At 42.3% G+C, this 23,928-nt stretch overlaps 1 protein-coding gene across 3 annotated transcripts in view; it reads left to right on the top strand.

Annotated features, from left to right (window-relative positions):
* The window catches only part of CGNL1 (cingulin like 1), a 203,022-nt gene that overhangs the window by 87,609 nt on the left and 91,485 nt on the right, over positions 1 to 23,928 (top strand). For all 3 annotated transcript variants that reach the window (XM_069765925.1, XM_069765923.1, XM_069765924.1), the window contains exons 3-4: positions 21,431 to 21,525; positions 22,675 to 22,768. In XM_069765925.1, coding sequence (XP_069622026.1) covers positions 21,431 to 21,525; positions 22,675 to 22,768 — 189 coding nt within the window. The remainder of the gene's footprint in view (positions 1 to 21,430; positions 21,526 to 22,674; positions 22,769 to 23,928) is intronic.

Below are 23,928 nucleotides of genomic sequence, written 5' to 3'. Positions count from 1 at the left end.
GTGGTGCCATGTTGCGTTTGGAGACCCCCTGATGTGCCTAAACAGTGGAAACCCCTCAATTCTACCTCCAACACTAACCCCAACACACCCCTAACCCTAAAGGCCCCTTCACATTTAGCGACGCTGCAGCGATACCGACAACGATCCGAATCGCTGCAGCGTCGCTGTTTGGTCGCTGGAGAGCTGTCACACAGACCGCTCTCCAGCGACCAACGATGCCGGTAACCAGGGTAAACATTGGGTAACTAAGCGCAGGGCCGCGCTTAGTAACCCGATGTTTACCCTGGTTACCATGCTAAAAGTAAAAAAAAACAAACAGTACATACTTACCTACAGCCGTCTGTCCTCCAGCGCTGCACTCTGCTTCTCTGCTCTCCTCCTGTACTGTCTGGGAGCCGGAAAGCAGAGCGGTGACGTCACCGCTCTGCTTTCCGGCTCACAGACAGTACAGGAGGAGAGCAGAGCGCAGCGCTGGAGGACAGACAGCGGTAGGTAAGTATCTAGTGTTTGTTTTTTTTTACTTTTAGCATGGCAACCAGGGTAAACATCGGGTTACTAAGCGCGGCCCTGCGCTTAGTTACCCGATGTTTACCCTGGTTACCAGTGAAGACATCGCTGGATCGGTGTCACACACGCCGATCCAGCGATGTCTCCAGGGAGTCCAGCGACGAAATAAAGTTCTGGACTTTCTTCAGCGACCAACGATCTCCCAGCAGGGGCCTGATCGTTGGTCGCTGTCACACATAACGATTTCATTAACGATATCGTTGCTACGTCACAAATAGCAACAATATCGTTAACAATATCGTTATGTGTGAAGGTACCTTAATCCCAACTGTAGCCATAACCCTAATCACAACCCTAACCCCAACACACCCCTAACCCTAACCACAACCCTAATTCCAACCCTAACCCTAAGGCTATGTGCCCACGTTGCGGATTCGTGTGAGATTTTTCAGCATCATTTTTGAAAAATCCGCGGGTAAAAGGCACTGCGTTTTACCTGCGGATTTACTGTGGATTTCCAGTGTTTTTTGTGCGGATTTCACCTGCGGATTCCTATTGAGGAACAGGTGTAAAACGCCGAGGAATCCGCACAAAGAATTGACATGCTGCGGAAAATACAACGCAGCGTTTCCGCGTGGTATTTTCCGCACCATGGGCACAGCGGATTTGGTTTTCCATAGGTATACTTGGTACTGTAAACCTGATGGAACACTGCTGCGGATCCGCAGCCAAATCCGCACCGTGTGCACATAGCCTAATTCTAAAGGTATGTGCACACGCTGCGGAAAACGCTGCGGATCCGCAGCAGCTTCCCATGAGTTTACAGTTCAATGTAAACCTATGGAAAACAAAAATCGCTGTACACATGCTGCAGAAAAACTGCACGGAAACGCAGCGGTTTACATTCTGCAGCATGTCGCTTCTTTCTGCGGATTCCGCAGCGGTTTTACAACTGCTCCAATAGAAAATCGCAGTTGTAAATCCGCAGTGAAATGCGCAGAAAAACCGTGGTAAATCTGCCATAAATCCGCAGTGGTTTAGCACTGCGGATTTATCAAATCCGCAGCGGAAAAATCCGCAGAGGACCAGAATACGTGTGCACATACCGAAACCCTAACCCTAACCCTACCCCTACCCCTACCCCTAACCCTACCCCTAACCCTACCCCTAACCCTACCCCTAACCCTACCCCTAACCCTACCCCTAACCCTAATTCTTACCCCAATCTTAGTGGAAGAAAAAAAAATCTTTATTTTATTATTGTCCCTACCTATAGGGGTGACAAAGGGGGGGGTCATTCAGTATTTTTTTTATTTTGATCACTGCGATAGGTTTTATCGCAGTGATCAAAATGCACTTGAAACGAATCTGCCGGCCGGCAGATTCGGCGGGCGCACTGCGTATGCGCCCGCCATTTTGGAAGATGGCGGCGCCCAGGAAAGAAGACCACGGACCACGGGAGGCCCGGTAAGTATGATGGGGTGGGGGGGGAGCACGGGGGGGTGGATCGGAGCATGGGGGGTTAAATCGGAGCACGGGGGGGTGGATCGGAGCACGGGGGGGTGCATTGGAGCATCGGGGGGTGGATCGGACTGCAGGGGGGGTGGATCGGACTGCAGGGGGGGTGGATCGGAGTGCAGGGGGGGGGGGTTGGAGCACGGGGGGGTGATTGGAGCACGGGGGTGAGCGGACAAGAGCACGGGGGGGAGCGGACAGGAGGACGGAGGGGAGCGGAGCCGTGTAAAGGAGAGATCGGGGGGTTGGGGGGGCGATCGGTGGGGTGGGGGCACATCAATATTTCCAGCCATGGCCGATGATATTGCAGCATCGGCCATGGCTGGATTGTAATATTTCACCAGTTATAATAGGTGAAATATTACAAATCGCTCTGATTGGCAGTTTCACTTTCAACAGCCAATCAGAGCGATCGTAGCCACGGGGGGGTGAAGCCACCCCCCCTGGGCTAAACTACCACTCCCCCTGTCCCTGCAGATCGGGTGAAATGGGAGTTAACCCTTTCACCCGATCTGCAGGGACGCGATCATTCTGTGACACAGCATATGCGTCACAGGTCGGATTGGCACCGACTTTCATGACGCATACGCTGTGTCACAGGTCGGGAAGGGGTTAACTATTTAAGTGCAGTATTTCCCATTGATGATGTCTGATGTCCACTAGGACGTATACTATGCTTGGGATTGCATTGAGTCACTTTTACTTTAGCTCCATAGTTCTGGTTGACACGAGACATTATACTGTATGTATGTATATATATATATATATATATATATATATATATATATATATATATATATATATATATATATATATATATATATATATATATATATATATATATATCAGTGCATATGCTATATAGTACCCTCTTGACTTGGTGGTCTGAATTGGCACTTAGTTTGTATTTTTTCCTAAGTAATTTTTTCCATCCACCTCTCGTGTCTCCCCTTTTCCTCATAGTTTGTAAGCTTACGAGCAGGGCCCTCACTCCTCTTGGTATCTGTTTTGAACTGTATTTCTGTTATGCTGTAATGTCTATTGTATGTACAAGTCCCCTCTATAATTTGTAAAGCGCTGCGGAATATGTTGGCGCTATATAAATAAAAATTATTATTATATTATTATTATTATTAATTACCTCGCATGAATACACTTGTACAGTTGCTGTTTTGTTCATTGTGCTTTCTTTTTTAACTATTTAAATGTGTGATCAATTGACCTTAATAAAGTTTTTTCACTTTTCTATATATCAGTATTGACTCTCTGTCCTCCATGGTTTGAAATTTTGGATTTTGCCCGTACATTTGCAGAAAATAAAGACAGATAATTTCTTCAAAGCCAATGAGGACTAAAAGAACAAGATCCTGATAGGGTCACATGGTTTATAGGTACATATGACAGCCAACATGACTGTTTTTGATGTCCTCAGGAGTCACTCAGGTTCTCAGGACATACCTGGACCTTAGTGGTGGTGGGAAGGTCTCCCACGATTACCTTCAGGAGAGGACGTGTCATTAGAGACCATTTATTGCATAGTAACTATAAAAAACAAACATCTGTAGCTATGTGGTTGGACAGAAAAACATGTGGCCCTTTTAGATGTGGTGACTGCTGCACATATAAATGGATCAGACCAAGTAAATCCTTTTTGAGCTCATCCATGCGAAAAACTTTCTATCAAAGGGATTTAGTGCAAAGCTGCAGGTCTTGTCTACATGGCTACATGTACCTGCCCCCTGGGCTACCTAGGGAAGATCAAAAGGGAGATCAGGAGGAGAGTGGGCGAACTTCTGGGGTATATACGAAATGATTGTGACACCCCTATAGCGAGATATATGAAGAGGTTACACTATGGTGAGACAGGTGAGCTCTTTTTTTGTATAATAAGAGATGGTGAAACCCAACGCCAGAGGGGGTAACAATGACCAGAATATACTTAAATGGGAGAGTGAATGGATATTCAGGATGGACTCATTTAACCCCGAGGGGACTAAATGAGCCGATATCACATGCTTGTTTTTTGTGAATACAACCTCATAATGGACTGTCGTTTATGGATGAATCACAGTCCAATTACCCTATTACCCTGTAAATGGGGTTCACATATTATTGTGATTTCTCAAAACATCTACAGCCTATATCTTATATTATTAGGTAAGTGTGGAAGTGATTTACCCATGCTGACCTGTTACCATGGTCACGGATTCATATGGTCAGATGTAAAATGGTACCCTTTTCCCACTGCCATATATCATGTCTTTCAGATCATCTACTGTCTTCACAATAGATGGTACAGCCTTGTAAAAATATACCAGCTAGAATTTTTGGATATGTGGTGTATCATATATTTTGAGTGCGATCCAAGGTGAAGTTCTAGCATCCAGATGCAAACAGTTAGCAAGGGAAGATGGAATGCAGACTTCCTGACAGGTGCGATCGTACGCCGCTGATCCTTCGTGCCCCAGTGTGAAACGCATCCTTATGGATTTGTGCAGTGTAATATAGCATACACACTTCCCGATAAGCGTGTTTGTGCGCCGATGATCCTGTGCGCTCCAACATGGAGCGCTTGTGTGTGGATATGCGCAGTACAATTCTCATGCGTTATTTTCCTTACATGCACAGTGCAGGAAGAGGAGGCTCTAGTGTCAAGAATACGATGCAGGCGCTTTATAGATGTGCAGACTATTGTTGCATTATCTAGGATGTTTCCTGTCATGATCCCAATGGCAGGGGATCACAAAAGGACAAGCACAAAAAACAAAACAAGCTCTAGGGTGATGGAAACTGAGCTGACCGCGATCCTGAACCTAAACACACAACTAGCTGTAGCCGGGGAACGTGCCTACGATGATTCCTAGACGTCTCGCGCCAGCCGAAGGACTAACTTCCCCTATTAGAAGAAACACAGACCTCTCTTGCCTCCAGAGAAACACCCCACAGAAATAGCAGCCCCCCACATGTAATGACGGTGAAATGAGAGGAAAGCACATACGTAGTTATGAAAACAGATTCAGCAAAATGAGGCCCGCTAAAGCTAGATAGCAGAGGATACAAAAGTGAACTGCGCGGTCAGCGAAAAACCCTACAAAAAAACCATCCTGAAATTACTTGAACTCATGTGCCAACTCATGGAACATGAGGAGTAATATCAGCCCACTAGAGCAACCAGCAAAAAGGAATCACATATCTGCAAGCTGGACTAAGACAAAAATTAAGCAAAACGTGGAACAGGAAAATCAAAAACTTAGCTTGTCCTGAAGATTACAGAAGCGGGAAGCAGAGGTAACAAGACACACTGATTACATTGATAGCCGGCGAGGAAATGACAAGAAAGCCAGGTTAAATAGGAAACTCCCATATCCTGATAGAACAGGTGGACACCAGAGACCGCAGAAAACACAAGTCACCCAGTACCATCTGTAACCACCAGAGGGAGCCCAAAAACAGAATCCACAACAGTACCCCCCCCCTTGAGGAGGGGTCACCGAACCCTCACGAGAACCACCAGGGCGACCAGGATGAGCCCTATGAAATGCACGGACCAAATCAGCAGCATGAACATCAGAGGCAACCACCCAAGAATTATCCTCCTGACCATAACCCTTCCACTTGACCAAATATTGGAGTTTCCGTCTGGAAACACGAGAATCCAAGATCTTCTCCACAACATACTCCAATTCTCCCTCCACCAGCATCGGAGCAGGAGGTTCAAGCGAAGGAACAACAGGTACCTCATACTTCCGCAACAACGACCGATGGAACACATTATGAATAGCAAACGATGCCGGGAGATCCAAACGAAACGACACAGGGTTTAGAATTTCCAAGATCCTATAGGGACCGATGAACCGAGGCTTGAACTTAGGAGAAGAGACCTTCATAGGAACAAAACGAGAAGACAACCACACCAAGTCCCCAACACGAAGTCGAGGACCCACGCGGCGACGGCGATTAGCAAACTGCTGAGCCCTCTCCTGGGACAACTTCAAATTGTCCACCACATGACTCCAAATCTGATGCAACCTATCCACCACCACGTCCACTCCAGGACAATCAGAAGGCTCCACCTGACCAGAGGAAAAACGAGGATGAAACCCCGAATTACAAAAGAAAGGAGAAACCAAGGTAGCAGAACTAGCCCGATTATTAAGGGCAAATTCGGCAAGCGGCAAAAAGGTAACCCAATCATCTTGATCAGCAGAAACAAAACACCTTAAATAAGTTTCCAAGGTCTGATTAGTTCGTTCCGTCTGGCCATTCGTCTGAGGATGGAATGCAGACGAAAAGGCCAAATCAATGCCCATCTTAGCGCAGAACGTCCGCCAAAATCTAGACACAAACTGGGATCCCCTGTCAGAAACGATGTTCTCCGGAATCCCATGCAAATGAACCACGTTCTGAAAAAACAGAGGGACCAACTCAGAGGAGGAAGGTAACTTAGGCAAGGGTACCAGATGAACCATCTTAGAAAAGCGGTCACACACAACCCAGATGACGGACATTTTTTGAGAGACAGGGAGATCCGAAATAAAGTCCATGGAAATGTGCGTCCAAGGCCTCTTCGGGATAGGCAAAGGTGACAACAATCCACTGGCCCGAGAACAGCAAGGCTTAGCCCGAGCGCAAACTTCACAAGACTGCACAAAAGAACGCACATCCCTCGACAAGGAAGGCCACCAAAAAGACCTGGCCACCAAGTCTCTAGTACCAAATATTCCAGGATGACCTGCCAACGCAGAAGAATGGACCTCGGAGATGACTCTACTGGTCCAACTATCCGGAACAAACAGTCTTTCAGGCGGACAACGATCAGGTTTATCCGCCTGAAACTCCTGCAAAGCACGTCGCAAGTCTGGGGAGACAGCCGACAAAATCACCCCATCCCTAAGGATACCAGTGGGCTCAGAATTTCCAGGGGAGTCAGGCACAAAACTCCTAGAAAGAGCATCCGCCTTCACATTCTTTGAACCTGGCAGGTATGAAACCACAAAATCGAAACGGGAGAAAAACAGTGACCAACGAGCCTGTCTAGGATTCAGACGCTTGGCAGACTCAAGGTAAATCAGATTTTTGTGATCAGTCAAGACCACCACACGATGTCTAGCACCCTCAAGCCAATGACGCCACTCCTCAAATGCCCACTTCATGGCCAAAAGCTCCCGATTACCAACATCATAATTCCGCTCAGTGGGCGAAAACTTTCTAGAAAAGAACGCACATGGCTTCATCACTGAGCAATCGGAGCTTCTCTGCGACAAAACCGCCCCCGCTCCAATCTCTGAAGCATCAACCTCAACCTGAAAAGGAAGCGAAACATCTGGCTGACGCAACACAGGAGCAGAAGAAAACCGGCGCTTAAGTTCCTGAAAGGCCTCCACAGCCGCAGGAGACCAATCAGCAACATCAGCACCCTTCTTAGTCAAATCCGTCAAAGGCTTAACAACACTAGAAAAATTAGTTATGAAACGACGATAAAAATTAGCAAAGCCCAAGAACTTCTGTAGACTCTTAAGAGATGTAGGCTGCGTCCATTCACAAATAGCCTGAACCTTGACGGGATCCATCTCAATAGTAGAAGGGGAAAAAATATACCCCAAGAAAGAAATCTTCTGGACTCCAAAGAGACACTTTGAACCTTTTACAAACAAAGAATTGGCCCGCAGGACCTGAAACACCTTCCTGACCTGCTGAACATGGGACTCCCAGTCATCAGAAAAAAACAAAACATCATCCAAATACACAATCATAAATTTATCCAGATATTCACGGAAAATATCGTGCATAAAGGACTGGAAGGCAGAAGGAGCATTAGAAAGTCCAAAAGGCATCACCAAATACTCAAAATGGCCCTCAGGCGTATTAAATGCGGTTTTCCACTCATCACCCTGCTTTATCCGCACAAGATTATACGCACCCCGAAGATCAATCTTAGTGAACCATTTAGCCCCCTTAATGAGAGCGAACAAATCAGTCAACAATGGCAAAGGATACTGATATTTGACTGTAATCTTATTCAAAAGACGGTAATCTATACAAGGCCTCAAGGAACCATCTTTTTTGGCCACGAAAAAAAAACCTGCTCCCAAAGGGGACGAAGATGGACAGATATGTCCCTTTTCCAAGGACTCCTTAACATAATCCCGCATAGCAGTATGCTCTGGCACTGACAGATTGAACAAACGTCCTTTAGGAAATTTACTGCCAGGAATCAAATCTATAGCACAATCGCAATCCCTGTGAGGAGGAAGCGAATTGAGCTTAGGCTCCTCAAAAACATCCCGATAATCAGACAAAAATACAGGAACCTCAGAAGGAGTAGATGAAGCGATAGAAATCGGAGGTGCATCATCATGAACCCCCTGACATCCCCAGCTTAACACAGACCTCGTTTTCCAGTCCAAGACTGGGTTATGAGTTTGTAACCATGGCAGACCAAGCACTAAGACATCATGTAAATTATACAGTACCAGGAAGCGAATCACCTCCTGATGAACGGGAGTCATACGCATGGTCACTTGTGTCCAGTACTGAGGTTTGTTCATAGCCAAAGGTGTAGAGTCAATTCCTTTCAAAGGAATAGGGACTTCCAGAGGCTCCAGACTAAACCCACAGCGGTTGGCAAATGACCAATCCATAAGACTCAGGGCAGCGCCTGAATCCACATAGGCATCGACGGAAATGGCTGATAATGAACAAATCAGAGTCACAGACAGAATGAACTTAGACTGTAAAGTACTAATGGCAACAGACTTATCAACCTTTTTTGTGCGTTTAGAGCATGCTGATATAACATGAGCTGAATCACCACAATAAAAACACAACCCATTTTTCCGCCTATAGTTTTGCCGTTCACTTCTGGACTGAATTCTATCACATTGCATTGTCTCAGGTGCCTGTTCAGAAGACACCGCCAAATGGTGCACAGGTTTGCGCTCCCGTAAACGCCGATCAATCTGAATAGCCATAGTCATAGACTCATTCAGACCTGTAGGCGCAGAGAACCCCACCATAACATCTTTAATGGCCTCAGAAAGGCCATCTCTGAATCTTGCAGCCAGGGCGCACTCATTCCACTGAGTAAGCACCGACCATTTCCGAAATTTCTGACAATATATTTCTGCTTCATCTTGCCCCTGAGAGAGAGCCAATAAAGCTTTTTCAGCCTGAATCTCTAGGTTAGGTTCCTCATAGAGCAAACCCAATGCCAGAAAAAATGCATCCACATTGAGCAACGCAGGATCCCCTGGTGCCAATGCAAATGCCCAATTCTGAGGGTCACCCCGCAGGAAAGATATAACAATTTTGACTTGCTGAGCAGGGTCTCCAGAGGAGCGAGATTTCAAAGAAAGAAACAACTTGCAATTGTTCCTAAAATTCAGAAAACTAGATCTATCTCCAGAAAAAAACTCTGGGATAGGAATTCTAGGTTCAGACATAGGAGCATGTACAACAAAATCTTGTATATTTTGAACCTTAGCAGCAAGATTATTCAGGCTGGAAGCCAAACTCTGGACGTCCATGATAAACAGCTGAGGTCAGAGCCATTCAAGGATTAAGAGGAGGTAAGACGCAGCCAGGCTGCAATTAAGGCTAGGCAGCAAACTCTGAGGGGAAAAAAAAAAAAAACTTCCTCAGACTACTTTTCCTCCTACTTCAGCCAATACGATTACCACTTTTTGGCCGGCTATACTGTCATGATCCCAATGGCAGGGGATCACAAAGGGACAAGCACAAAAAACAAAACAAGCTCTAGGGTGATGGAAACTGAGCTGACCGCGATCCTGAACCTAAACACACAACTAGCTGTAGCCGGGGAACGTGCCTACGATGATTCCTAGACGTCTCGCGCCAGCCGAAGGACTAACTTCCCCTATTAGAAGAAACACAGACCTCTCTTGCCTCCAGAGAAACACCCCACAGAAATAGCAGCCCCCCACATGTAATGACGGTGAAATGAGAGGAAAGCACATACGTAGTTATGAAAACAGATTCAGCAAAATGAGGCCCGCTAAAGCTAGATAGCAGAGGATACAAAAGTGAACTGCGCGGTCAGCGAAAAACCCTACAAAAAAACCATCCTGAAATTACTTGAACTCATGTGCCAACTCATGGAACATGAGGAGTAATATCAGCCCACTAGAGCAACTAGCAAAAAGGAATCACATATCTGCAAGCTGGACTAAGACAAAAATTAAGCAAAACGTGGAACAGGAAAATCAAAAACTTAGCTTGTCCTGAAGATTACAGAAGCGGGAAGCAGAGGTAACAAGACACACTGATTACATTGATAGCCGGCGAGGAAATGACAAGAAAGCCAGGTTAAATAGGAAACTCCCATATCCTGATAGAACAGGTGGACACCAGAGACCGCAGAAAACACAAGTCACCCAGTACCATCTGTAACCACCAGAGGGAGCCCAAAAACAGAATCCACAACAGTTTCCCCTTCCTGACAGGGACAGCTGTGGTGTTTAGGGAGTGGTTTAAACAAGTGGGATATTTAAAAAGGGATCCATGATATAAGACACCGAAGTACTGGACATCATGATTTAACATCAATTTATCAGGCCTCCTGATGAACTGCGCTGTGAAACACATTGAGGCAATTATCGGAAGACTTACTTGGATAAGTACTACCCCTTACCTTATCTATATAACATGTTATCAATAATTTTTCTGGTGCAGTTAGGGGGGCACATCTGGCCTTGCTGTTTTAAGCGGTCTGTGATATAGTTGCTGGTTATTGGGCATCCTAGGGACAGCCGCCGAGGAGCCGGGGTGCCAACCTCCGCTGCAAGATAGAGCTTAGAACATTACAGTAAGGTAGTATTTTTTTGTCATAAGTATCTTTTTCTCATAAAAATATCTTCAATAGACATATCTGGATACATAACACACCCCTTTGGTTGTTTGCAGACAGTGTTGGGTGCAAATAGGGGGGGGGTCATCCCTTTTACACATTATTTTTATCTATTGTTATTTTTGATGTGATTTTATTGGTGCACGCAGAATAGGGCTCATCAGGGCATAGCGGGGGCACCACTTGAATTTCATAGAGTGCCAACCTCCGCTGTTAGGCACAGCATATATCTTAGTCACCGAATTAGGGTGAATTGGCTTATTCCAGTATTTATATTTATTGGTGTGTATTATTTGTGTGTTGTTAATCTGACTTTTTTTTACCATTCATTAATAAAGCATTTATTTTTTCACAATAGGGGCTCTGTATATGTTAGCTCAATATTTTGAGACCTCTTTCCTCTATACCAATCATTTCAAATTTAGTGCCACCTGGACGCCAAATGTGCTAGAAGCAAACACAATAACCAGGCTGATGTAGTCTAGCTTGTTGTTTTTACCTTTTGTTTTATCTCTACAGATATAGTAATGTGATCTGCCATCTATAAGATTCAATATGGCTGTCTAATGTAACTGAAAAAAAATCTATTCTAAACCTACACTTTCTCCTTCTGAATCAAATAAGCCATGTTTTTTTTCTTAATTTGGCACTTAAATGTTTACAGAGAGCCACTATCCTAACCTGAAGTACATAAGGAAAGTGTTTATGGCTTGGTGGGAGAGCACAGACAGCTAGGATGGCTCCTTTCCAGCCGTTGAAGCACGGCCACCTAACATGAGCTTCATAGTGCCCTTTCACAATGAACTTTGATAAACTTGGCTGTTATAGAAATCTTGAGCTACTGCAGTGACCCCAATCATTTTAATAAAGGCCTTGTCAATCTCATTAATCACTTTGTTGTAGCCAGTGTACCCAATGACAACTACTAGAGGGCAATATGCCAGCTAGGCAGAATAAGAGCTTTTCTAGCTCTTTTCTTTAGAAGTGGGATAAATGTTTAGGATTTTTGTTTTATGCTAGAACTCTAGTCAGTATTGTTGTTTCTACAGCATTCATAGCAATGGTTAAAGTTCATTTTCATACAAATGTTCTAACAGCACCACATTAGGTTTTTAGATTGCGGATCCACATCACTTTTTAACCCCTTTACCCCCAAGGGTGGTTTGCCCGTTAATGACTGGGCCAATTTTTACAATTCTGACCACTGTCCCTTTATGAGGTTATAACTCTGGAACGCTTCAACGGATCCCAGTGATTCTGACATTTTCTCGTGACATATTGTACTTCATGATAGTGGTAAAATTTCTTTGATATTACCTGCGTTTATTTGTGAAAAAATCGGAAATTTGGCGAAAATTTTGAAAATTTCGCAATTTTCCAACTTTGAATTTTTATGCAATTAAATCACAGAGATATGTCACACAAAATACTTAATAAGTAACATTTCCCACATGTCTACTTTACATCAGCACAATTTTGGAACCAAAATTTATTTTTGTTAGGGAGTTATAAGGGTTAAAAGTTGACCAGCAATTTCTCATTTTTACAACACCATTTTTTTTTAGGGACCACATCTCATTTGAAGTCATTTTGAGGGGTCTATATGATAGAAAATACCCAAGTGTGACACCATTCTAAAAACTGCACCCCTCAAGGTGCTCAAAACCATATTCAAGAAGTTTATTAACCCTTCTGGTGCTTCACAGGAATTTTTGGAATGTTTAAATAAAAATGAACATTTAACTTTTTTTCACAAAAAATTTACTTCAGCTCCAATTTGTTTTATTTTACCAAGGGTAACAGGAGAAAATGGACCCCAAAAGTTGTTGTGGGGGTAAACCACTGTTTGGGCGCATGACAGAGCTCGGAAGCGATTAAGCGCCATTTGACTTTTCAATGCAAAATTGAATGGAATCGAGATGGGACACCATGTTGCGTTTGGAGAGCCCCTGATGTGCCTAAACATTGAAACCCCCCACAAGTGACACCATTTTGGAAAGTAGACCCCCTAAGGAACTTATCTGGATGTGTGGTCAGGGCTTTGACCCACCAAGGGCTTCACAGAAGTTTATAATGCAGAGCCGTAAAAATAAAACAAAAATTTTTTCCCACAAAAATTATCTTTTCGCCCCCAATTTTTTATTTTCCCAAGGGTAAGAGAAGAAATTGGACGCCAAAAGTTGTTGTACAATTTGTCCTGAGTACGCTGATACCCCATATGTTGGGGTAAGCCCCTGTTTGGGCACACGGGAAAGCTCGGAAGGGAAGGAGAACTGTTTTACTTTTTCAACGCAGAATTGGCTGGAATTGAGATCGGACGCCATGTCGCGTTTGGAGAGCCCCTGATGTGCCTAAACAGTGGAAATCCCCCAAATTATAACTGAAACCCTAATCCAAACACAGCCCTAACCCTAATCCCAACAGTAACCCTAACCACACCTTTAACCCTGACACACCCCTAACCCCAACCCTATTCCCAACCGTAAAAGCCTTAACCCTAACCCTAACTTTAGCCCTAGCCCTAACGGGAAAATGGAAATAAATACATTTTTTAAGTTTTTCCCTAACTTAGGGAGTGATGAAGGGAGGTTTGATTTACATTTATAGCGGGTTTTTTAGCGGATTTTTATGATTGGCAGCCGTCACACACTGAAAGACGCTTTTTATTGCAAAAAATATTTTTTGCGTTACCACATTTTGAGAGCTATAATTTTTCCATATTTTGGTCCACAGAGTCATGTGAGGTCTTGTTTTTTGCGGGATGAGTTGACGTTTTTATTGGTAAAATTTTCGGGCACGTGACATTTTTTATTCGCTTTTTATTCCGATTTTTGTGAGGCAGAATGACCAAAAACTAGCTATGAATTTCTTTTGGGGGAGGCATTTATACCGTTCCGCATTTGGTAAAATTGATAAAGCCGTTTTATTCTTCAGGCCAGTATGATAACAGCGATACCTCATTTATATCATTTTTTTATGTTTTGGCGCTTTTATACGATAAAAACTATTTTATAGAAAAAATAATTATTTTTGCATCGCTTTATTCTGAGGACTATAACTTTTTTATTTTTTTGCTGATGATGCTGTATGGCGGCTCGTTTTTTGCGGGACAAGATGATGTTTTCAGCGGTACTATGGTTATTTATATCCGTCTTTTTGATCGCGTGTTATTCCACTTTTTGTTCGGCGGTATAATAAAGCATTGTTTTTTGCCTCGTTTTTTTTTTTTTTCTTAGTGTTTACTGAATGGGTTAACTAGTGGGCCAGGTTTATAGGTCGGGTCGTTATGGACGCGTCGATACTAAATATGTGTACTTTTATTGTTTTTTTTTTTTATTTAGATAAATGTATTTATGGGAATAATATATATATTTTTTTTCATTATTTAGGAATTTTTTTATTTTTTTTTACACATTTGGAAAAAATTTTTTTTACTCTTTTACTTTGTCCCAGGGGGGACATCACAGATCTATGATTTGACATTTTGCGTAGCACTCTGTCAGATCACCGAGCTCTGAGCAGGCACTTGGTAAGCCACCTCCCTCCCTGCAGGACCCGGATGCCGCGGCCATTTTGGATCCAGGCCTGCTACAGGGAGGGAGGTAGGGAGACCCTCGCAGCAACGCGATCACATCGCGTTGCTGCGGGGGTCTCAGGGAAGCCCGCAGGGAGCCCCCTCCCTGCGGATGCTTCCCTATACCGCCGGCACACCGCGATCGTGTTTGATCGCGGTGTGCCGGGGCTTAATGTGCCAGGGGCGGTCCTTGACCGCTCCTGGCACATATTGCCGGATGTCAGCTGCGATAGGCAGCTGACACTCGGCCGCGCTCCCCCTATGAGTGCTGCCGATCGCATATGACGTACTATCCCGTCGGTGGTCATATGGGCCCACCCCACCTCGACGGGATAGTACGTCATATGTCAGAAAGGAGTTAAAATATGAAGTTAGTATGTTTTTTTTTTTTTTTTAGAAAAAACTATATTTTGGATAGTAAATACAATTTGTATGTTCTAAATCCTTAGTTGTTTGCAAGATCCGTCTTTGCAGTCATTTAATGGAAACCTACATTGTTCCAATGAATGAGAACCAAGACAATGTGATTGTAACGTAGGTGAACAGTCCCTTACCAGAGAAAATTCTAGTAAGGACTAGTGATGAGTGAATATACTCGTTACTTGAGATTTCTCGAGCATGCTCGGGTGTCCTCAGAGTATTTTTTAGTGCTCGGAGATTTAGTTTTTCTTGCCGCAGCTGAATGACTTACATCTGTTAGCCAGCATAAGTACATGTGGGGATTCCCTAGCAACCAGGCAACCCCCACATGTACTTATGCTGGCTATCAGATGTAAATCATTCAGCTGCGGCAAGAAAAACAATGATTTACATCTGATAGCCAGCATAAGTACATGTGGGGGTTGCCTGGTTGCTAGGGAATCCCCACATGTACTTATGCTGGCTAACAGATGTAAGTCATTCAGCTGCGGCAAGAAAAACTAAATCTTTGAGCACTAAAAAATACTCTGAGGACCCCCGAGCATGCTCGAGAAATCTCGAGTAACGAGTATATTCGCTCATCACTAGTAAGGACTCATTCACACATTAGTTTTATGGCGTTCAACATACCGTAAATAAATCAGTGATTTTCATCAGAGCATCATGAGAATTTCAGTAGAAAAAGTTTCAACATCTCCTATCAGTCAGTGAAAAATGGCATCCGAGTGCTGTCCATTTTGTTTTATTTTTTTATGAACCCATAGACTTTCATTACTTAGGTTTGATCCGACACTTGGATCAATATCAGACTTGTCCACATGATTGTTTTGAACCACTTAGTCCATAAAAAATCACTGACATATGAACAGCATCAAAGACTATCACATGTATGAGATCTCTCTGTGAAAAACTGAGTGAGTGAGCCGAAACTGTTGTCAGCCTGTATCTGTCTATCAGATGACCAAGGTAATAGTGTATACACCTCAGAGGACTGATAACTTATTAAAGATAATAATCAATACAATCCAACCATAAGTATATAACAATAAAGTTGTATATTCCTCCCCTAGTGCAACAAAGAAAAAAGTGGAAACCACTCCATTATTAGTGTGAAACAAATCACCGGAACAATGGAAACAGAACCCAAGAAGGCACTAGCAAGGATATAAAGTTAAATATACTTTATTTGCAACAATTAAAACATAACATACATAGTGTGCACATATCTTAGGACAAAGAAATAAATAATAAAAAACGAGTACCGCTATACATAAAATCATGCATATGTTGAAGCCTAAATAGGAGTGAGGGGCACCCAGAAGGTATGTAGAAAATAAATAAATAAATATATATATATATATATATATATATATATATATATATATATATATATATATATATATATATATATATATATATATATATATATATATAGATCTCCAGATCCCATTGACCCCTAAATTAGCAAAGGGATCATGTATCTCTATAAGCACATCAATAAATGGGGCGTGATCAAGCAATAGAAAACCCATACATAGGGTAACATTATGCAGAGTGTAAATGAAAAGTAAGTAAAAACGTGATCAAATGAATCCAACCACAAAACAGCCCATACATGGGGTGTGCGCATTGCTGGGACCGAGTGGCACCTATAAGGTACAGATACTCCTAAATTATCTTCCGTTGCTGGCACTTTGCACTTTTGCACGTTGCACATTGTTGCCCTACATACATTCTGGGTGCCCCTCACTCTTATTTAGGCTTCAATATATGAATGATTTTAAGTATACTTGTTTTTTATTTATTTCTTTGTCCTAAAATATGTGCACACTATGTATGTTATATTTTAATTGTTGCAAATAAAGTATATTTAACTTTATATCCTTGCTAGTGCCTTCTTGGGTTCTGTTTCCGTAGTTCTGGTGATTGGTTTCACACTATCAGATGACCAAAACAGATTTTTGTTCTGTGATAGTAAACAAATCAATTTTCCATTCAGTGCCTGCAAACCAAGATCTTGTCAGCAAATTGAGACACAATTACTATAAAAAATGTATATGGTAACTTTTAATAAACTGTAGTAACATTGCACGATATATACAGTTTTGTAAAATTAATATTTTCCTAAGGGTAGTTATAAATCATCAGCTGTCAGACCAAGTAGCCAGTGAGTCTAGATTTTTCTCCCAAGGACTACGCCTGTCCTTATGCAATATGTTGATCGTCTACCTCTACAAGCCAAAGTGGAGAGACACTACCTAGCGGCGGTTCTTGCTCTCGTGGACCCGATAAGACTGTGTTTCCTGGATTGTCATTCTTACAGCATCCCCTGGAAAACACATTTGTTTACTGGGAAGGACGGGAGGATGTTTATAAGCTGGAAATGTGGTGGCTTCAATTTTAAAAAAATTACTTTTGGGTAAAAACACCTTTTTACTACTTGGGCAGTTTATTAATATTGTCTAGGGAATTTCTTTATGGCTGACCTCAGAAGAGGTCTAAATGGCCCCTAAAGTCACCTGGAGAACAGAGTGCGGAAATGTTTTGATTTTTAAACATTCTTTAAACCTGTCACACCAGTATGACATCAATACTGACACAGGAGCAAATTCTACGCTGTGGAAACCCATGAATTTGAGTGACCAATATTCTTCAGTGTATTGGAGAGCATATCCTTTTACAGCTTCAAAAGTGTGTCGGGTGATGAATATGTCCTAAGTTACAAAAAAGTTCTTTAGAACTCTTTTATTTCAGGTTCTCAAAAAAATTGGAGTGGAAGCTGAAAGCAAGATGCAAATAAAGGGCAAAGTAATGTTTTGCCTCCTTGATAATTTTGCCCACTTATGACAATAATACAGAAGAAAAATGCAAATGAAATCCAGGACATTCTGTGCTGCGGTGACTATGGGCCACACTTATTATTCAGTTCATTTATCTTTTCCTTTTCGTTTAGGTGAAAAGTGCATCAGTTAAAAGTCCCATGTAAAATTGTGCAAAATTTAAGTAAAAAATTGTCACTTTTCTTCTCACTCTAAAACAAAGATAACAGATAAGAAGTGATTATAGCCAGCATGTACTGTCAGACTCTTATTGAGGCACAAAATTAAAGGTACAACAGTACATCCACCCATAGCGGGCTCAAAGACCACCCAGTCTGTTAATACAAAGTGCACAAGGCATGTGCCATTTAATAAATAAGGTGCAAATCAGGGCTGTGGAAGTAAGCTACACCACCGACTCCGACTCCTCCATTTCCCTGACTTCGACCCCACAGCACTGGTGACTACTGAGCATGTACATAAAGTGCAGCACAGATTCATCTCAACTATAACCTCACAGCACTGCCTCACTACTGAGCATGTGCGGTACATAAAATGCAGCACAGATTCATCTCAACTATAACCTCACAGCACTGCCTCACTACTGAGCATGTGCAGTACATAAAATGCAGCACAGATTCATCTCAACTATGACCCACAGCACGGCCTCACTAATCATCATGTACATAAAGTGCAGCACAGATTCTTCTCAGCTAAAAGCCCAGATCCTTAGATCTGGAACAGAACAGACATTTATAGGACATTTCATAACTTTCCCAAATTATTATGAAGACCTTTACAGCACATCCTGCATTGTGCTACTGAACCCAATTTATTATATATCTTATTAGTCCGTCCATTTTATACCGACTCCATAAAAATATACTCCGACTCCACAGCCCTGGTGCAAATCTCGACAAGTATCCTCTGAAATATTATTGGTGCCCAATATGCATTTTTCCTCTCCCGTCTTTACACATCAGTGTTACCAGGCGAACTCTTTACATGTCTTTTTGGGAATTGTCACTGAAGTACTAGATTGAATAAAGGTCACTTATTTTATCATATTCATAATTGCTTTTTTTAATTAAAACAAACAATCTTTGTTCCAATGTGGCCTAAGGGGACAAATGTGCACTTTGTGAAGGTGTTTGTAGTTCTGGGATTAATTCTGCTGCACACGAGGGCAGTGCGTGCCTTCCAGGCTAGTTACAAGCAAGCAGTAATACAATTGCAGGAACTGGTTATTCATGGTTTTCTGGAAAAATGGAATACAATGTGTGTGCAGTTCAGCCAGGGATGTAAGAGTCCAAGAATACAGCTGCACATTATATCCATTGAGTTGTTGATGTCACGATGAAGAGTTTTACCCTACTTGCATAAAGTGATGTGTTGTGCCGTCACGGTTAAATTCTTCAATGCAAATAAGTTGTGTCTTGAGCAGAAGAATGAGGATAAGCCCTTTTCTGTTGCCTGTGGTCACAAATATGGTATGGTTTTGGCTTATTGATGCTGATGAGGCATGAATGACAAATTCTGGCCCACAAATCTCTTAACTTCTGGTGTCCCCAATAAGACGCAGAGATGACGTCTCGCGAGCCTTGGCTAATCAAAAGCCTCTCCAAAGAAGGCCTAAGGTAAGAGATTCTGTAGGCCTAGCTGCCAGGTACCACTGACCAGGACCTTTGACCGGAGATCCACTCATCTCTAGTACTTGTGTGCTCTCCGTATTGGAGTCAGATTGCACACTGACCAATGATATTATATAGGACTGTTCAGATGACCAAGTCCATCCCCCAAAAAATCACAGCATGCACTAGTCTCTTCTGGATTTCCTATGAGACTCTCCTATTAAAATCGGATACAGTACAGGTGACTTGTATGTGATCCGATATTTTTTTTATGCACCCATAGACTTTATGGATACCTTGTAATTCTTAACATACGACACTGAATTTGGTCTTCTAAATATTTTTTTAATGTTGATGTATAGAAACTGATGCCATATGGATGGAAAAAAATTAAAAAAAATGGATGGTATACAGATGAAAATAGTCATTTCTTTTCCTGGATGAAGATCAAAAGATTTTTCATGCTCTTGTCTGAGCCTGGCGTAAATTTGGGTCTTCCGCACAAACATTGCTTTCTCTAAATGCCCAACATCACTGATTTTACTACACTTATTTTTTTATTGACTTTGGAAGAAATATGTTCAACTCTGATTATATTATCATTATTAGGTACATGATTGTGAGATATAATAGTGCGATAATTGGCCAAAGTGGTGAGCGGCATTTCACCTGAACGGTCTCCATTCCCTTTTAAAGAAGCACTCCCACTAAGTTTGTGATTCATTGAATGTGTGGATCTACTGTATAATTGTCTAAGGGTCACTTCCGTCTTTCTGTAGAAAACTTAGTGGGACGGCTTCTTTAAAGAGACACTGTCACCTGAATTTGGAGGGAACAATCTTCAGCCATAGAGGCGGGGTTTTCGGGTGTTTGATTCACCCTTTCCTTACCCGCTGGCTGCAATATTGGATTGAAGTTCATTCTCTGACCTCCATAGTACACGCCTGCGCAAGGCAAGATGTCAATCACATCCTTTTCCTTCTGAGCTCCCCCATGCAGATTGAAAACAAGCCACTGCTAGACACTTCTGAAATTTAGCATGCCCAAATCTTTTCCCATTGTCTGCTGTTAGGGACCTGTAAGTCTGCTCTCCTAAAATACATTAGATGCTTAGACAACTTTGGACTCGGACATACGAAAGTTAGGAAGAAACTGCTCTCATCAAGTCTTTTATAATGTGTTTAAAGGGACTCTGTCAGCAAGTTTTTGCTAGGAAATCTTAGAGCTGCATGATGTAGGGTCGGAGAGCCTGATTTCAGTGACGTTACTTCCTGGGCTGCTTGGTGCCGTTTTGATAGAATCCGTATTTACACTGTTGCAGATTTAGTAGTGGTCAGAAAGCTGAAGCCTGTGTAACCCCGCATACACCCCTGATTGGCAGCTCCCTGTGTATATTGGCAGTATTCTGACAATCAGTGGTGGGGACAGGGTTACACAGGTTAGCTGGTCTGGGTTGCACCGGACACTTAGCCCTGTAATGATAATCTCCTCTTGATAAAACGCTCATTGTATTGAAACTACAGCACACAGTCTAATAAGTGACTTCTCTCTGGTATCACTGCCTCAGCCCCAACTCTTACTTCTCTCCGATTAAATGGCGAAAATCTGCTGATAGATTCCCTTTAAAGCATTTTCTAATATTTTTGTGTAACTCCCTCTCCCATTCCAAAGGGAAACATCTGCATCCCTAGGATTCAGCTATATTGTAATACATAAAGACAATGTGCCAGCCATTTTTAGCTCTAAGAACATAGGTGTGGAGCTAGCTCAGAGTTTGCGAATGGCCAAAACTGGCATATAGTCAATGCGATTTTGTAACACCGACTACAATATTATCTGATATAATGGACTCCTTTCCATGGGTAGCTTTTCCCGTCGTTTCGAAGGCGATCCTGAGCCAGATGGAACAATTTGATTGAATGTTGCTTGTATACTAGTAATGATTACAGAGATTTTCTGTTCTTTTCCTTTTCTGCACGTACTTTATATATTCAGTGATTCTAGCCATATAGTGTTTTACATCCTGTAGAATGTAGGTTTTAGATACATGTATATATTGGAATACATTTGATTTAATGTTTTGTTTCTTTATTTTCAGGCAACACCAGACCTTTTGAAGGGGCAGCAGCAACTTGCACAGCAGACTAATGAGGAAACCGCAAAACAAATACTATTCAACTACTTAAAAGAAGGGTTAGTAAATGCCCGGTGGTCTACTGAATAATTCATTTTACTGATGGGCAATTATGATTTAACTGCTCATATTTTTACATTTTTGACGATCATGTGGCTGCTATGGAGCCCATATTAACCCATCCTCCCAATTTCAGCGGTAGCCACATCCTCAGGTTGCAGATACCACTAAATAGAATGACTCCTTGATGCGCCATATAGCTTGCACCTGTGAGTCTGAGACACTGTGTACTGCGATGATGTCAGTACATGGTGCCTGGAGTGCAGAGTCTCAGTACTCATACTGAACAGTCCGTAGCAGCCCGTATTTTTTTTCTTCAAATATCTGTAGTTGAGGGGGCCAGCATACTAAATGAGGGACTGAAAGAAAGTCAGAACCTGCTTTTTCAGTGAGAGCTGGTAAAACTGATTTTGTCTAATCCTGACCACACTCGCCCACTTCGTTTACTGACATTACAAAGCCAAGAGAGGAGGAGAAGTGTGTAGTAATGTCATTACGTTCAGTACAACACTCTGAATCTATCCCGGGAATTGAGGAATAATGCCCCAAAATCTCAGTCCGTTCCAGAGCATAGTGCGAGCAGTGTTTGTCACATACTATCTTCTTTGTCACTGCTCCCTAGCGCAGCCCTGCTGGCTCTGTAATGTCATTACAATGCAGCGCTCCTCTCCCGGCTCTGTAATACAGTGGGGAGAAGTGCTGAAGTTGATTGTGCTAGAGGTGTGTTTATCACATGCTCTGGATCTATTCCAGGTACCGGGTCAATAGTCCTCAATTACGGTAATTGTTCATTAGTAATGGGAGGACGTTGCATTTAATGACCTTGTCCAGCAGTGCTCTCTTCCTCTCCCGACGGTGTAATTAGCCAAGGGAGTGGCGAGATTTCATTCAGTGTCATCAGGTTTAGACGCATGTAATCTCATCAGGTTACACTGCAAAAGCCTGTTCTGTTTTCGTTTTTCTTTTTCTTTTTTTTTTCTCCTGTATAATGCTGCATTGTTATGATTGGATAAAGTCACACAGGAGAAAAATCTGTTACCGCCCCTTTGGTTAAAGGATACATTTGCATATCCGCTTCAAAAGCTTCGCAATGTGTGAGATTGTGTTTTTGTTTTTGTTCTAATTTTATTATCACTATTCTGATTAAGGAGCCATGATAATGATGATGCCACAAAAAGAAAAGTCAATTTGGTTTTTGAAAAAATTCAGACCTTAAAATCTCGAGCATCAAGCACCGTGCAGGTAAATATTCGCACTGCTATCACTTAGTGTTTACATTTTGGACACCTTGAGATATCTAATGACATTTATTACTGTGAAATTTCCTACTGTTGTATTGTAGTTGTTTATCTTTTACAATAGATGCTCACTATTAACCTACACTACTTACCATTTATCTTACAATTTAGATTTTAGTGCTGAAAAAACAATAGCTTTAAAGGAATATGGATAAGCCCCGATATGGTTTATTTGAATCAATGTTGGTTTTGCAAATATTTCTTGGGGTGTGTTCTTTCCTTTTTCTTTATTTTTAGCTTCCTTAAGAACCCTGGCTGGAGTACAAGTCTGACCAGCTGAGCCTGTAATTAAAATGGTGAATCAAAGTGGGGAAACAAATGTTTGATTTCTTTAAGTATGGACTCACTCATGTTTTTTATTTTCTTAATCCAAATCTCATGACTGCCTACGAGATTAAATTCTGCATTTAAAGGCGCCTTAGAACATGAAGTCAAAGGAATCTGCTCAGAACCATATGATGATTTCACTAAAACGTACCATGAAACCTTGTAATTAATAAGTGAATTATAATTGTGTCTTCTTGTGTGTTCTATATCTGCATATGTTGCATATATTGAATATAACTATATGTAAGTGAACATACAGCAACGTTTATTTATATGCTTACCCCATCTACTTGAATACCTAGTGGAAAAAGGGGAGCCATGCTCCTTTTTGTACAAGAAACTATAGCAAAACAAAGAAATGAGCTGGAGCGTGAGTTGGTATGTGTGCAGTGTAAAGAAGCAGGTTCACACTGTGGCATTTCACAAAATGAGCCTATACCCTATAATATTATGAACGGAAATATCCTTTTTCTGCAGTTTTGGTTTTGCTAAGGCTACTTTCACACTGGCGTTTTTTTTTAATACGTCGCAATGCGTCGTTTAGGGGAAAAAACGCATCCTGCAAAGTTGTTTGCGTTTTTGCCCCATAGAGTTACATTACCGACGTATTGACACACGTCGCAACCGTCTTGCGACGGTTGCACCGTGTTGTGGCGGACGGCCGAGACCAAAAAACGTTAAATGTAACGTTTTTTGCAGCCGACGGACCGCTTTTTCCGACAGCGCATGCGCGGCCGGAACTCCGCCCCCACCTCCCTGCACCTCACAATGGGGCAG

Source organism: Ranitomeya imitator, chromosome 4, assembly GCF_032444005.1.
Source record: "Ranitomeya imitator isolate aRanImi1 chromosome 4, aRanImi1.pri, whole genome shotgun sequence".
In the NCBI taxonomy this organism is placed as follows: Eukaryota; Metazoa; Chordata; class Amphibia; order Anura; family Dendrobatidae; genus Ranitomeya; species Ranitomeya imitator.
Note: the sequence above shows the minus strand (reverse complement) of the source record. Positions and strands in the feature narration are given on the sequence as shown.